This window comes from Eublepharis macularius, chromosome 15, assembly GCF_028583425.1.
Source record: "Eublepharis macularius isolate TG4126 chromosome 15, MPM_Emac_v1.0, whole genome shotgun sequence".
Classification (NCBI taxonomy): Eukaryota; Metazoa; Chordata; class Lepidosauria; order Squamata; family Eublepharidae; genus Eublepharis; species Eublepharis macularius.
Genome location: NC_072804.1, coordinates 57,832,556 through 57,846,498, shown reverse-complemented (window position 1 = coordinate 57,846,498; position 13,943 = coordinate 57,832,556). Strand labels below are relative to the sequence as shown.

General features: G+C 56.7%; 1 protein-coding gene across 2 annotated transcripts; it reads left to right on the top strand.

The window, feature by feature from the left end:
- Positions 1-6,290: 6,290 nt before the first annotated feature.
- CIPC (CLOCK interacting pacemaker) lies at positions 6,291-12,098 on the top strand. Of its 2 annotated transcripts, XM_054999153.1 has the most exons (4): positions 6,291-7,069; positions 8,081-8,299; positions 10,087-10,268; positions 10,501-12,098. In XM_054999153.1, exons 2-4 carry the CDS (start codon positions 8,101-8,103, stop codon positions 11,398-11,400), a joined length of 1,281 nt encoding a protein of 426 aa, XP_054855128.1. In that variant the 5' UTR covers positions 6,291-7,069; positions 8,081-8,100; the 3' UTR covers positions 11,401-12,098. The 2 variants fall into 2 exon arrangements, with proteins under 2 accessions (XP_054855128.1, XP_054855129.1); XM_054999154.1 differs by lacking the exons at positions 6,291-7,069; positions 8,081-8,299 and adding an exon at positions 8,309-9,241.
- Positions 12,099-13,943: the final 1,845 nt, after the last annotated feature.

Sequence of the window (13,943 nt, the reverse complement as noted above, 5' to 3'; positions counted from 1 at the left end):
CAGCTGGGCCGGCTCTTTGCCCCGTCACGGAACCAAACAGGTCACTTGTGAATTGTCTCCCCATCTTGGGGGATGCTCATCCTTAGCCGGCTCCTGGCTTAGGGCTCAGCTGGACGACACACGTGACACAAGTCGGGATGGAGTCCTGCAGCCCAACATGCAGGCACACATCAGATTGGACAACTGGCCTTCCCACGTGCTCCGGGGCCTCGTTCAGGGGCGGGCGGGGCGGGAGCCTTCCCCCTGCGCTGTTTTCCCAAGCCAGTTTGCCCTGCTATAGAGCACCACATTTCTCAGCTTGAGTTGCCAGTGAGCATGTAATGGCCTTGGAGGTGGGATGGGGGGACGTGAATCCTCTCTGGCAGTTGCTCTGGCTTGTGGAAGTCAGCCAGAGACCGGGACCTGGGCTTTGGTCACCAGAGGAACTCAGCCTGTTGGACCGTGTGCTGTTGCACAGAGAGAGCCCACGGAGCAGAGGATTGTGGCCACATTCCACACAAGGAGCAGACGGGGGGATGATTTTATTTATTCATGTCATTTCTAGTCTGCCTTTCTCGCTGAGAGTCGAGGTGCATTACCCAGTGTGAGATTAATACAGTCAGTATCCAGCTAGTTTGGTGTAGTGCGCGGGACTCTAATCTGGAGAGCCGGGTTTGATTCCCCACTCCTCCACTTGAAGCCAGCTGGGTGACCTTGGGCTAGTCACGGCTGTCTGGAGCTCTCTCAGCCCCACCCACCTCACAGGGTGTTTTGTTGTGGGGATAATAACGACATACTTTGTAAACCGCTCTGAGTGGGTGTTAAGCCGTCCTGAAGGGCAGTATATAAATCAATTATTATTATCATTTCCATAAAAATGCTATAGGGTAAAGAGATACAAGGTCACAAAGACATAGCATTAGCAGGAATCCAATACAACGTAGTGGTGAGATCTCTGATTCCTGTGGTTCATCTGAGATCCCCTCCCTACAGTGCAGCACTGTGTGCCTGTGAAGTGCCATCAGGCGGGGGGGCTGACTTACGGCCAGCCCCTCCTGAAGTTTCCAGGGCAAGAAACGAACAGAGGTGGTTTGCCGTTGCCTGCCTCTTGGGAGGGACCGTGGTCTTTCTTGGGGGTCTTCCGTGTACTGCTCAGGGCTGGCCCTGCTTTGCTTCCGGGAGCTGATGAGATGGGGCTCTTCTGGGGGGGGGCAGCCAGATGAGCTTTTTCTTTGTTTTTGTTGTGCAGCTGGGAGTCTTGGTTGAGACCCTGTTCCTGTCGTGGCCTGAGTGTCTGACCCTGGCTGTTGCGAGTTATTCCATCCTCAGTTTCCCATTAGTAAAACTGAAACTCTGTTAATACACCTTTTCATAGAAGCCACAGGGGTGCAGGCATCATAAAGACTGACAAGTACCTTACAAATCAGAAGCACTGTTGGTAGGAACTGCATACTGCTTAAAAATGGTGACTGTCCTAGTCCTGAATTTTGTAACTTCTGCTGAGTTGCTGTTGAGGAAGTAATGGGAGAGGCCCATGTCTGCACAGTTAGGGTTCCCAAGTTCCAGGTGGAGCCTGGAGATCTCCAGGAATTGCAGCAGACCTCCAGACTGCAGAGATCAGGTTCCCCTAGAGGAAATGGCCGTTTCGGAGGGTGGGCTGTGTGGCATTAGCCCATGCTGAGCTCTCTCTCCTTCCCCAAACCCTGTCCTTCCCAGGATCCATTCCTAAACCTCCAGGAATTCCCCAGCCTAGAGTTGGCAACCCTCCTGCACATCCACGGAGAGCCTGGGAATGGCCTAGATAAAGTCTGGAGCCTCCGAAAGCTTAGCACAAGGTTATGAAAATTGCTCTGGGAACCACTGGGAATTAGAAAGCTCTACGAACGCTTCTCCCTTTTTAATTATTAAATGCAGCAAAAATGCCAGCCCAGGAGGGCTTGTTCAGAGGGGCCAAAAGCCCCACTCAGCATTCCTCTCCCCCCCTTTATCGTGGGGGCTGGTCTGGGAGGAAATTCCTACAAACAGAAGCCGGGGTTCCGAGGGGAATCCGGCCCCTGCTGGTCTTCTTCGTCTTGGGTGTCCTCTGCGACCTTCTCGGGGAGGGGAGTGGGGGTCATTCCCACTGCAAGGGAGTGTCTCCTCCATAAAGCACCCCCCCCACCAGCCTCTCCTGCCCAGCCAGTCAATTAGGGCTGGTAAAGCCCCCACACACACACACTCATTTCGAGCCCGTTGCTGCTTATTTCTCTAAAATTCTGCCTTTTCACACTTTAAAAGATTGTTGGAGTTTTTAGCATTTCTGATGCCATCTCAGAAATTTGTAATCCTTTAGAAGAGCGTTTCCCTCCTGGCTAGTTTTAGTCTCTGCTGCTGGTTTTGGATCAGGCAAGGGTACCTGGTCTGAGAGCAGCTCATGAGGGATTCTGTGGCTGAATTGGGGGGGTGGGGGGGGCGGTCTGCCAGCTTTTCTTATTGCTCACATTAAGTCTTGGTTCAGTTGCAGGTGGAAGAAAAAAACTCCCTCTCCTCAGCGTGTTGCTTTTTCAGAGTTGAGAGTGGCTTGAGATAGGTTTTGTTTTAGCGAGGGGGGGGGAGTTCCCTTCTGCCCCGTTGTCTACATCTGATCCAAGCAGGGAGATGTCCCCCCCTCCCCCCAGCAGTGATTCTTTTTGCCTTTGATGCTCTGGGGAAAAAACCCTGGGAAACCGTGTCATCTGCCTCCAGCTGCTCGTGTCTGTGGTTTTAGCACACGCGGGTGCACAGCCCAGTGTCGGGCACTCTGAATGGTGCCCTCGCTGTTTCCCTTCCTCAGCGGTGTGTCGCTCCATGTGATACTGCACTTCTAAACCTCATCCATATTTAGCCAGCCAGCTCCCAGTGGGCAACGCAGGCACTGAGTCTGTGGTGCCCTCCTTGAGCAATCCATGTGCGCATGCATGAGAGGGTGGGCACTCCCCCCTCGCCCTTTGCCGCTCAGCTTTCCTCTCGCTCTCGCCTTGCATCCAGTTTGGTGGCTTTCTTCTCTTGGCTGGAGAGGAAACCTGACTGGGCAATTGCCAGCTGTCTGAAGATGGCGGAGGCCTTTTGAGCCCCTCCTGCTGTCACTCAGCGGGATCTCAGCCCTGGGTAGCAGGTATGAGGGGGCTGTGGTAGCTGCTTTGCAAACTGGAAGTAGATGGGACTGATTGTAAGGGGGGTGGGGGAGTGTATTGACAGCTGGTTGTACAGAAGTGTTAATCCAATTGATGTATTTTATGCTGCTTGGATTGTTCCCCCCTTTTTGATATTTTCCCCAGGGAAATAATGTGCAGGGATGGGGGGCAGGAAGCAGGGGCTTGCATCCAGGGTGTAGACGGCGGCACCTGGGTGAGGAAGAACAGGGCTCGTATTCATTCTCCTTGGGTCCAGTGCAAATGTGTCTCTCTCTGCCTTGACACAGGCACAGAACTCCCTTTGCTTTTTCTTCTGAAAGCTCAGAACCCGGGGGGGGGACCAGTTTTCAAACTTGTGTGCCCTGGCAAGATGCCTAGAAACTTAGACAGGGATAGCTGGGTTATGACATTTGTTGCACAGTTTTTTCGTTGTCCTTTTCAACAGTGGTTTGAGACACATCTGTGGCGTGTCTGCCAGGCCCTCCCCCCCTGGCTAAGTAAATCTGGCGCAGTTCCCAGAGCTTTGGTCTGATTCTCTGTGTGCCCCCCGAGAAGTATGGCAGGATTCTCAGTCTGGTGTCCCAGAAGGCTGCCGGGGCTAAGGATTCAGACAGGTGTCGCTTCTGTCCCCTCCTAAGCTGTGGGGTGGGGGCTTGACTGCTCTGGGTGCATTGCACTCAAAGGGGCTATGGGTGGCTGCCCCTCTGAAGCCTGCCCCCACATTCTCCTCTCAGGACAAATCTCCACAGAAGCCCCCCCCCCTTCCTGGACTGGACTGTGCAAAAATTGAAAGCTTATTCACACACACACACACACACACACACCCTCTGCCCCTTGTGGCAGGGCTCTTCCCCCTCCCCTTTTTGTGGCCTGTTGCTGTAACATGTGCCCACCTGTCCTCAGCGAGGTGTGGCCGCCTGGCTGTCCTCCCTCCCAAGGAAGGGGTGTGTGCTTGTGTGTGCACTGCGCCTGTGAGCATGTGCGTCTCAGGGTACTGGGAACGCTCTGTGCCCTTACGTAATCTGGCTGTGCTCAGGGAACGCAGGAGCCCTGCCTCCACCGCCCCTCCTTTCTCTCCCCTTGCTTCAGGGAGGGGTGTGGTGTAAACAGACGCACATGGCAGGCCTACTGACTGCTGTGGCTGTGGCTGATCCAAAGTCAGGTGGCAGCTGCTGCTGGGAGAAGGGGCAGCAACCCCTCTCTCGCCCCATCCAGATAAAAAGTCGGCCTGAATGGGAACCGGGAATTTTTGGAGGGAGAGTGGAAGCTTGAGAGAAGGGCACCAGTCAAGGAAGCTGAAGGGTTGTCGGTGTTTTGCGTCCTTTAGTGAGATATCTGCTGGAGGTTTGGAAACCATCACACGTGCCACTAAAAGCCGTTTCTGTCTCCTGGAGTGCATGTGAGGAAGACGGAAACGCCACCTGCAGGGCACTTGTGTGGGGTCTTTTAAAACGGTTGCTGGCCATGTGGGGAGGTGGCTTTGCAGTCGCCTGTCCCCGTTCAATGTCGCCACCTCTGAGCCAGCTGTGTAGAGTTATGTCTGCTGTTTTCCTCCATGGAATGGGCACATTTGGGAATGGTGTTTGCATTCTCACTTCTTCCCGTACGGAAGCTTCTCTTTGGCCTGTGGTGCAGACAAATCCCCTGCCGTGGTAGGGCAGCAGCCAGGCTTTCTGATCCTTCTTCCTTCTGCAGAAGGGCTTGTGCTGAACAGCAGGGCCGGGGCAGGCAGGAATACTTTTGACCAAACCGGCAAGCAAGAAGCCCGATCTCGTTCTCTCAACTTGCCAGCCTCCAAGACCTCCCACAAGCCATTCTGTGGGGAAGGGCGCAGGACTCTTTTCCTTGCCCTGCCTCTGCACCGATCCCTCAGTGCAGTGGAGATGGGTTTTGCATGGAAAATGAGAGGAGGCCGCCTTGTCCTGAAGAGCAGAGGAGGTGAAACTTGGGCTGTGCCAGCTCCGACTGCGGGCGCTTCGCAGCACAAAACAAAACTCCCTCCTTGTAAAGAACCATCATCTCAGCGAGTCAGGCTGGCCTCTCCTGACACTCTGGGTTTCAGTGGGACTTTGCCCCCCTTGGGAAAATCGTGTCCTTTGTGATGTCCCCCTCCTCCCATCCATGAAACAGCGCGAGTGCTTCCTCCTCCACTGTTTGAGAGACCTGGACAGCCCTCTTCCCGTTCCTTAGCGTTTTCCGTAGGAAGATGGGAATCGGTTCTCATCCCCGTCTGGCAAACCAGCTCCAGTTGCACCCAACTGATAGCGTAAAAGGCATCCCTGCCTTGCCGAGAAACTGGTTTCATCATCCGAGGAGGAGAGGGAATTGGTTGTGTGAGGGGGAGGGAAGGAACCCCCTCCCCAAGGAATTCGCAGCACTCTTGTCAAAAAGCAGCTCTCAGGATTCTTTGAGGGAACCTGTCCTGATAGCAAAAGTGGCGCATGTTTGCAACATAGAGAAGTCCTTGGGTTGGGTATAGGGAGGACCTTCTCAAGGCTTTGATGGCAGAGCATCACCGGGTGTGGGTGCCGAAGGCTGTCACAAAAGGTGATGGTGGGGAATCTATTTGGGTTGGCGACACCTTGAGGGGGGGGGTTCCTGCCTCTGGTCTCAGGTTGGGTTTATGGCCACGTTGCGTCCTCCTGCCAATGTTGCAACGCTGCCGTAGCTTTCCCCTAAGAATTCGGGGAGCTGCAGTCTGGTGAAGGGTGTTTGGGGGAGAGATTCTCCCTCCTCCTTTCCTCACAGAAATGGGCTGCCAGACTGCAGCAGCTGATGGGAGGAGGAGGGTCACCTACCGTGGATTCTTCCTCATCCCAGGTGCCAGCTACATGCGCCTTATCGCCCTGCCGAGTTACTCGGGAATCAGAGGGTTTGTTGATGTTCTGAATGTGAAAGAAGTGCACCGAAATTTGCAGCTCTCTCTTTTTGTGTTTTGCATCCAGTTCGTTTTTACAAGTATAATAAACTGTCCAATTCAGGTTGTTGTTGTTTTTAAACTCTGCTGGCTGAAGGAATTCTGTAAATTGGAGCAAAAATAGTTTAGGCGGGTAGCCCTGTTGGTCAGTAGTAGAAAGCAGGAGTGGAGTCTGGGGGTGGGGGGGGGGTGGGGGTGCTGGACTTGAACGCTCCTGCTCTGAAGATCTTGTTGGTCTCTAAGGTGCCACTGGACCCAGATCCTGCTGCAGCAAAAACGTATACTTGGACGGGATGCCCAGAGGAGAACTCTGGCGCCTGCCAGCATTGCCGCATGCAGAGAACTTGAGCCCCAAAGGTTTCCACTGGGTGGACCCTCAGTGGGTCCAGGAACAGAGGCGGTCCAAGAGGGGCTTCTGCCTGCTGTGGCTCACAGGTGGAGCAACTGCTTTGCGTGCAGCGAAAGGCTCTCTGGTAAGGGGCGCCTGGCGAGACCTTTTGCTCCATGCAGACTTGCCCAGAAGCCTGCCTTGGGTTTCTGCCTGACTCGCACAGCCCCTTCCTCCACACACCCTCAGCAGTTGCCTCGCAGGTGGGCAGGGCTGGGGAGCACGTGGCCCACAATGTGTCTCTCTGGCTCTCGCAAGGCCCTGTGTTGCAAACGCAGCCCCACCCTCCCTGCTCGCGGCCAAGGCAGGCTGGAGTGAGGAGGCAGCTGCTGGCCCGGCTGGCTCCTCCCCGCCTGTAGCTGAGTGCTGCCGTGCCTGGCCATACAAGTCAGGCAGGGGAGGGAGCGAGGGAATCGGCCTGGTTATGTAATCACACAGAGACTCCACAGCCTCACCCTGGCAGCAGAGAGGGGACGGCGGCTGGTGCTTGCCCAGCGCTCTCCTGATGGAGGGGGGAGGGGGGGGCTGATGGGCCCTCTCCGAGCGAGAGGGGGGGGCCTGGCACACACCCAGCAGCGCCCCGATGTTGTGGGAGTCCCAGCAGCAGCAGCAGCAGCAGCAGCCCTCTTTCAGGTGAGCCAAGCCAGCAACACACTTCGGAGGGCGGTGAGGCCTCTAGGATGACTCTGGACTCCCTCCGGTTGTCGTTTGTGTATCTTGCTGGGCCATGGCCAGAGAGGGAGGCTGGGGGTGAAGTTCTGCTTCCCTGGTCGCTCTGAGTCCTTGTGGGCTACCCGACCAGGAAAATGGACGGCCTTGTTTGTTCGGGAGAGCACCACAGGGGTGGGGTGGGCAGTAATGCCACAGAGGAGCTGAGTTTGTGGCCACTTTGGGTGAGCCTCGCAGCAGAGGTGCCTGGCAGGGGGAGGGGAGGGGGCCAGGAGCCCTTTCCCACCAGGCTGCTGACTGGGAGCTGCCCCTGATGGCTCCAGGGCTGGCTAAAGGCCCATTGGGCTGGTCTGCCCCTCGGCCAACTCTGGCTGCTGGGAGATGCCAGCCACACGGGGAACCAGAGGTAGTGAGTGGCAGCAGGGACAGGGCGAGGCTGGTGTGGGATGGGACACGTGATTGAGAAGGACTGGCCGTGTGGCGGCTCTGCTGGCTGACCAGGGTTTTCGCAGTCCTTAGAATGGCAGCCACAGGGAAATCGCACCCTGAGGCAAGAGATCTGTTGGACTCCTCTTGGTCTTGTCTCTCTGCCCCAGAGCTAGACCCAAGGAAAGGGGGCCCGGGACTTTTCCGCAGAAGAAAGCCCACGGGTGTCCGCCTTGTAGCACAGGGTTTCCCGGGGATATCCAGGAGGAAGGCCTGGCTTTGAGGCTTGTTTGAGGTTTCTCTGCAGGCTTGTGAAAATGTACCCTGGCACAAACTCTGTTACCTGTCACCTTTGCTTTTGATCTCTTTTTCCTTACTACTACTACTACTAATAATAATAATAAAGTGTGCCCTGGGACTGTTGGTGTTTTGCCAGGTGGCATGCCCCGTTTGCAGAGGCCTGTGGGTAGCTGAAGTTGTGGGTGGCCAGTGCACTCTTCTGCGCACGCGCGCGCACACACACCCATCCTTCTGTTCCTCCTCCCCCAGGAGCTGAAAAAAGAGCCACCATGCCTTCCGATCAGCCACCCCCGCCTTGTCGTCCATCCAGGCCCAGGAGGGAGAGCAGCCTGGCCAGTTCCTCGAAGCCAGGCAGCCCCGACTCGGAGGGCTGCATGGGGCAGGATGAGAAGACGGTGGCAAGCAGCGATTCTAGCGAGAAGTCCCAACATTCGTCAAGCGAAGTGGAGAAGGACTCTGGGTTTTCCGGTAGGGAGCCTGGAAGTGGAGCACTGAAGAGGGGGGTATGGAGGTCACTCCTTTGGGAAGTGCCAACTAACACCCCCCCCCCATCCAGTGGTTTGAGGTCGGCAGCATAGCAGGAGCGGAGCGTGGCCTGTCCTCCCGCTTGGCCCTGGTGCACAGAGATGCCAGTCATCCCTTCCCGGTGCCATCGGGAGCAGTCAGCGAGGCCGTCTGGGTTTGAGTTGCAGGGCGGGGCTGGCCGTGGGTGTCCTGCCAGCCTCTCTTTGGCTGGCCTTGACCTGCACAATGCCCCTCTGGGGTCTGACCTCAGCCAGGAGTGCTTTGTGCTTGGAAATAGATGACCTTTTGCTGAGGATCGGCCCCCAGCACAGTGTCGCCCTTGCGGGGAGGAGGAGATGCCGTCTGCTGTTCATTCTCCTCCTCCAGCGGGGCTGCTCCTGCCCCGAAGGCATCCTCGGGCACTCCCCGGCTGTTCTGGGCACTGGAATGTAAAAGGGGAGGAGGTGCGTGATTGGGCCCCCTCCCTCTCTGGACCGCACCCCCCAGGCCCAGCCCATCCTGCACTGGGCCCCTCCATGTCCCAGCACTTTGCACAGCAGCAGGTTTGCTTCCCTCGTCGCCATCCCTTCGAAGTCCAGCACGTTAGGCAGCTAAAAGGCGCTTACAGCCGGCTCCCCGGAAATCCGCCTGTCATCCAAGAGCCCTCCCCCACCCTTTCCACTGCTCTGTAGATGATTGCAAATGTTTCTTTAAAAAAACCTCTGGATTTGAAAATGCTTCTGAGGCGAGGAAGCGCAAGAAGGGGGAAATGGCTGCCTGAAAAAGCTGGACCCTGGTGGCCGAGGACCGTGAACTCGTAGCACATGGCTTCTACTTCAGGATCTGTGGCCCCACTGGAAGGATTTCTGGAGCACCTCCGTGGAGCAGAAGCATCAGTCCCTCCCTGTAAGCAAGAGGAGGGCTCTCCCTGAGGGAGAAGCGATTGGCCCCAGGGAACTCTCCGTCCGCCAGAGGATCCCAAAGGCCGGCTGGTTCACCTTCATGGCCACCTTTTTCATCCCTTTTCTGTGGAAGTAGCTCGGGGTTCATGGCTTGGGCGGAGAGCAGTTTGGGGGGAGGTCATGAGTCAGGCGCCTTCTGGCCAGGCAAGGGAGCAGGAAGGGGCAACCAGGGCTGCTTCCCCACTAGCCACTTGGGCCAGGAAGGGCCCTCTGTTTAGCAAGACTCCAAGCAAGGTTGCCAGTCTCGTATGTTCCAGTATTTCCTGCGTTGTTCTTCCTTCTTTCTTCTCCCCGGATCCAATGGATAGCAGTTTTTAAGAATTTAATTTAAAATGCATTTGCAGTGCCAGCCTGTTGGTGCCTGGAGTGAATAGGCAGACGCTGCAGAGGCTTTTCTGGGCTGCTGCCTCGTGTCATTTGCCCCTTCCCACTTTGTGGGTTAATGTTTGATTCCCGTTCCTGAATCAGTCCTCAGTTGTTTTGGGGCACTGAGGGGCTGGGTGGGTGAATGACTCTTTTTTGGCTGAATAAATTGCTTGATAGTTTTCATTGCTGGGCAAAGCACAGTGCCTCCGGCAGCCCCCCCCACCCCGTTGCATTTCTGGTTGCGGGAAAGAAACGACTTATCTGTACAAAGGGGGGCCCAGGATGGGACATTTGAAAAATGGGGAGGGGTCGAGGCCGGGGGCCTTGGGATGGGAGGGGAGGAGGGACTGCCAAGTGTTGCGCTTTGTCCACTCTTGCTTCCTGCCCTCTTAACACTCCCCCACTTTGTGCTTCTCTGTACAGATGTGAGCTCGGAGTACCTGAGCACCGTGGAGCAGACAGACACAGACGACCAGTCCGCCTCTTCGCTGCACCGCCCGGCCAGGTTGCAGAGGGCGCCGCAGAAGGCGTCCGGGGGGCTCCCTGGCAGCACGTTCACTGGCCTCGCGCCTGTGTACATTGTCAAAAACGTTGCCCTCAAACAGGTAGCCCTTGTGAGGCCCAGGTGCTGCCCGCTCAGTGCCACGGCCACCGAGTGCCCCTCTTCTCCCTCCCCCGCCTTCCCTCCAGGCAGGAGCTTGCCCTACCCTCCCAGAATGAAGGAGAGGAAGGGGGCAGCGGCATCCCGCCTCTTCTCCATTGCCCTGCGGCCACCCAGGGTGCTGCAGCTTTTGCCCCTCTGTGGCTGATGCCTGGTCTTGCTTTTTCCTCCTGCAGCCCCTGGGTCCGTCTGCCCCAACCCAGTTCCTGGCATGGAACAGCCAACATCCCCTCGACAGCCTCCAGGGCTCCCCCGCACGCGTGGTCTTCATACAGCAACCGTTGGCCGCCTTGAAGCCTCTGCTTCCGGGCCAGAAGTCTGCTGCCAAGGAGCCCTCTCTCTCCAGCCTCAGCGCCTATCCCAAAATCGCTCCCCATCCAGGCTGCGACCAGCAAGCTAAGACGGGGCCCGAGCCCACTGCAGCAGGCAGCATCAGCAAGAACAAGCGCTTCTGCCTGGAAGAGACCTGGGTGTCGTCTTCTAAACCCAGCGCTCCAAAATGTAGTGGGGAGAGGCAGGGAACGGAGCCGCTACCCCCAGCTTCCTCAGGCCAGCCCGTACCTGCTGCTGTTGGCCCAGTGGCACTCTCCCAGAACACTGTCACCTCTTCCACTGGCTCCGAGATGCCCAACTTGGACCAGGCCGAGGTACGGATGATCTCCAGGGCCTCCAAGAAACTGGGCTTCAGCAGCCTAGGAAAGCAGCGCCGTTTCCACAACACGGTCGAGATCCTCAGGAAGTCTGGGCTTCTGGGCATCACGCTGAGGACCAAGGAGCTGATCCGGCAGAACAGCAGCACTCAGCGGGACTTGGCCGAGTTGCAGGAGCACGCCCAGCTTCTCTACGAGGCCGTCCAAAGCAATGACTGCCAAGCCTGGACTCGCCTCCAGGAAGCCATGAGCCACTCTGCTGCCTACTGGGCTAGCAAGGGGGCCGCTTCTTTCCCCCCGCAGGGGCAGAGCCTGGCGGCCGAAGCCGCAAACTCCTCTGCACTTGTTACAAGGGAATCTCCCCCCAGTTCACCCATGAACTTGTCCATTGCGCCTGACACCTCAGTGGGAGCAGTGCTGCCTTAGTCCTCCGCCCTTCTCTTCCTGAGCAAACGGGAAAGAAATCTCCAAGGAAGGGATCAGTGTTCGGCCACGAATCTCAGCCTCCCTGGAGGAACCCTGAGTAGAAGGCCAGGCTGGCCCTGTCTGACCTGGACTGCAGGCCCCTGGGGTGGTTGCAGCGGTCTGCTGTGGGCTTGCAGCTGGGCTCCGAGAGGAGGATGCCTTGGGGTCCCTGGGAAATTGGGCCCAGGCTGGGAACTAGATGGGTGATGGTAGGGAGCTTGGTGGATTGTGTTCTTAGAGGCAGGAGGAGAAACGGGGGAGGGATGGAAAGAGGACGGAGCTTTTGTATTTTTCACGACAGAGCCTCCTCTGCCTGGAGTCCAGGGCTGCGTCTGTCTGTTCTAAGCGTCAGCTCGAACAGCAGGACTTGGCCTGGATTTGCCAGGGAGATTCGGGCCTGACGGGGGATCCTAGAAAAGGTCTGTCTCCCCTGCCTTTGCCATGTATCTGCTTCCTGGCTGTAAAGGTCCAACCCCCCCCCCCCCGCTCCCATCTGCCTGCGGGCCGCGTTCCCTGGTGTGGGAAGAAGAGGACAGGTTTCTGCCTACAGGAGCTGAAGGGTGACTTTCTACTGCTCTTTCTATGTGATTGAGAGTTCTGCCTATCTTGCATATGCTGCTGCCGACCAAAGATGGTCCAATAAAAAGAGATCAAATGGCTGCTTTTATATGACTTCCTGTGGGTAGTGGCTGCGTCTGCATCCGGAGACTTTAGGAAGCCTGCGTAGGAGTGTCAGGCGGTGGCGTTTACAGGCTGAACTGTTCTCTTCCCTGTTCCAGAGGGCCAGCCCCCACCTTATGCTGTGTGCAGGGGCCTTTTCCTCCCCTGTCAGGCTTCTGGCCCTGCTTCTGTCCTGTGTGTAGGCTGACTTTTTTAGAAGGAAATTTCCTCCATTTAAATGATCCGGTTCCTTGCTTAGGGCTTGGCTGCCATGTTCAGTAGGGGGAGAGGGCAGGGGACGGGAGCGGGTTCAGGCTGGAGGCTGTCGGTGCAGTCAGCAGTTGTCCCCCCACCTATTTTGCCTATACAAACTAGTAGTCCCTTTTAAACTATTTTTGGTGCTGCAGAGGATAAGTGAAAGCTTCTGGTTCCATGCTGAGCTATGGAAGAAGGATTATCTTAGGAAAATCCTCTCCTCCCCCATTTTAACAATTACTATAAGTGTATTTGTTATTTCAATAAGCACTTTGTATTCACTACAAGTGTTACAAATTTCAATTGAGAAGCCCTGAGAGGGACAGCATTAATGTTCCCATTTTACAGGCAGGGAATGACACATCTAAACTATAACCACCTGCATAGCTGAGCAAAGACTCTTTGCTGTGCAGGCGGGATCCCTTCTGCCAGGAGAGCAAGACCCCTGTGTGAGGATTCCTAACAACCATGCAGGAGTCATGGCTGTGCAAGCCATGTGCCCCCCCCTTTCCATGCAGTCCACTGGAAGGGTTGAAACTGTGGCTGTGCTTTGTCTAGGACTTCACTCCCCCAGAAACACAGCAGTGCTGGGAACCCTCAGCCACCTCTTCCTCCTCCTCTGCTCAGAAACAAGTTCTGTTCTGCACAGGACCGGCATCTCCCTCCCTTTAAAGCCACGGGTGACAACGGTAATAGAGAGGGCGAGTGGTTTTGCTGCCCTGTGACAAGCAGTGTGAGCGTTCTCCCCCTCCCCCACAACCCCCCAAAATGACAAGGATTCTCCAGTGTTGTGGTTGGGAACGGGAAGCAATTGTGCAGGAGTCGGATGGGAGATTTGGAGGGCAAGTAGGCAGAAGGAACTTACAATTCACCTGTGACTCAGTAGGAATCCAGGCCGATGGTGAGAGGGAGGGCAGGAAGGGATGAGCCGGGGCTCGGCTTGCCTGGCTCTTTCTTGTATGCCCAGGGTAATCACCGCTTTGGGATCAGGAAGGAATTTTCCTCCAGGCCAGATTGCCCCAGGGATGCTGGTTTTCTTGCCTTCCTTTGGGCACAGAGCAGGGCTCACTGCGGGGCGGGGAGGGAAGGTAGGTGTGAATTTGTCTTATACCGGGGAGGTGGACTAGATGACCCTGGTGTGCCCTTCCAAGTCTGTTTCCGTGCAGCACTTTGCCCAGGCTGGGGGTGGGGGCGGCTTGGGCATGCCCAGGCTGCCCCCCCCCCGCAGCTGCATTTTATGTTGAAGAGAGGGACGTGACCCTGATGAGAGAGCGAAAACGAAGGGTGGCGGCGGGCTGGTTGCGGGCGCCACTGGTTGGGCTCTCTGCTGTGCTCGGTGATGGGGAAGGGGCGCTGCCCGGGCGACGCGGGCTTCTCTGCCTGCAGGGGCAGTTCTGGGGACTGCACCCTGCTGGGGGGTCGGCCGGCCCTTGCGGCTTGGAAGCAGCGGCAGTCGAGCTGCAGGGGGAGGCTGCACAGCGGAGACGAGTGAGGCCCAGGCTAGGGTTGCCATTCTCCAGGTGGAGGCTGGAGATCTCCCGGAATTGCAAGCTGCAGAGCTCCGGCCTCCAGGAGGGAATGGCTGTTGG

What these genes read in the sequence shown, in the direction of transcription:
- CIPC (XM_054999153.1), top strand. Translation starts at nt 8,101, where the DNA reads ATGCCTTCCGATCAGCCACCCCCGCCTTGTCGTCCATCCAGGCCCAGG. An exon ending in GAAGGACTCTGGGTTTTCCG is followed by an intron (nt 8,300 to 10,086) that starts GTAGGGAGCCTG and finishes TTCTCTGTACAG; the next exon opens with ATGTGAGCTCGGAGTACCTG. An exon ending in AAAACGTTGCCCTCAAACAG is followed by an intron (nt 10,269 to 10,500) that starts GTAGCCCTTGTG and finishes TTCCTCCTGCAG; the next exon opens with CCCCTGGGTCCGTCTGCCCC.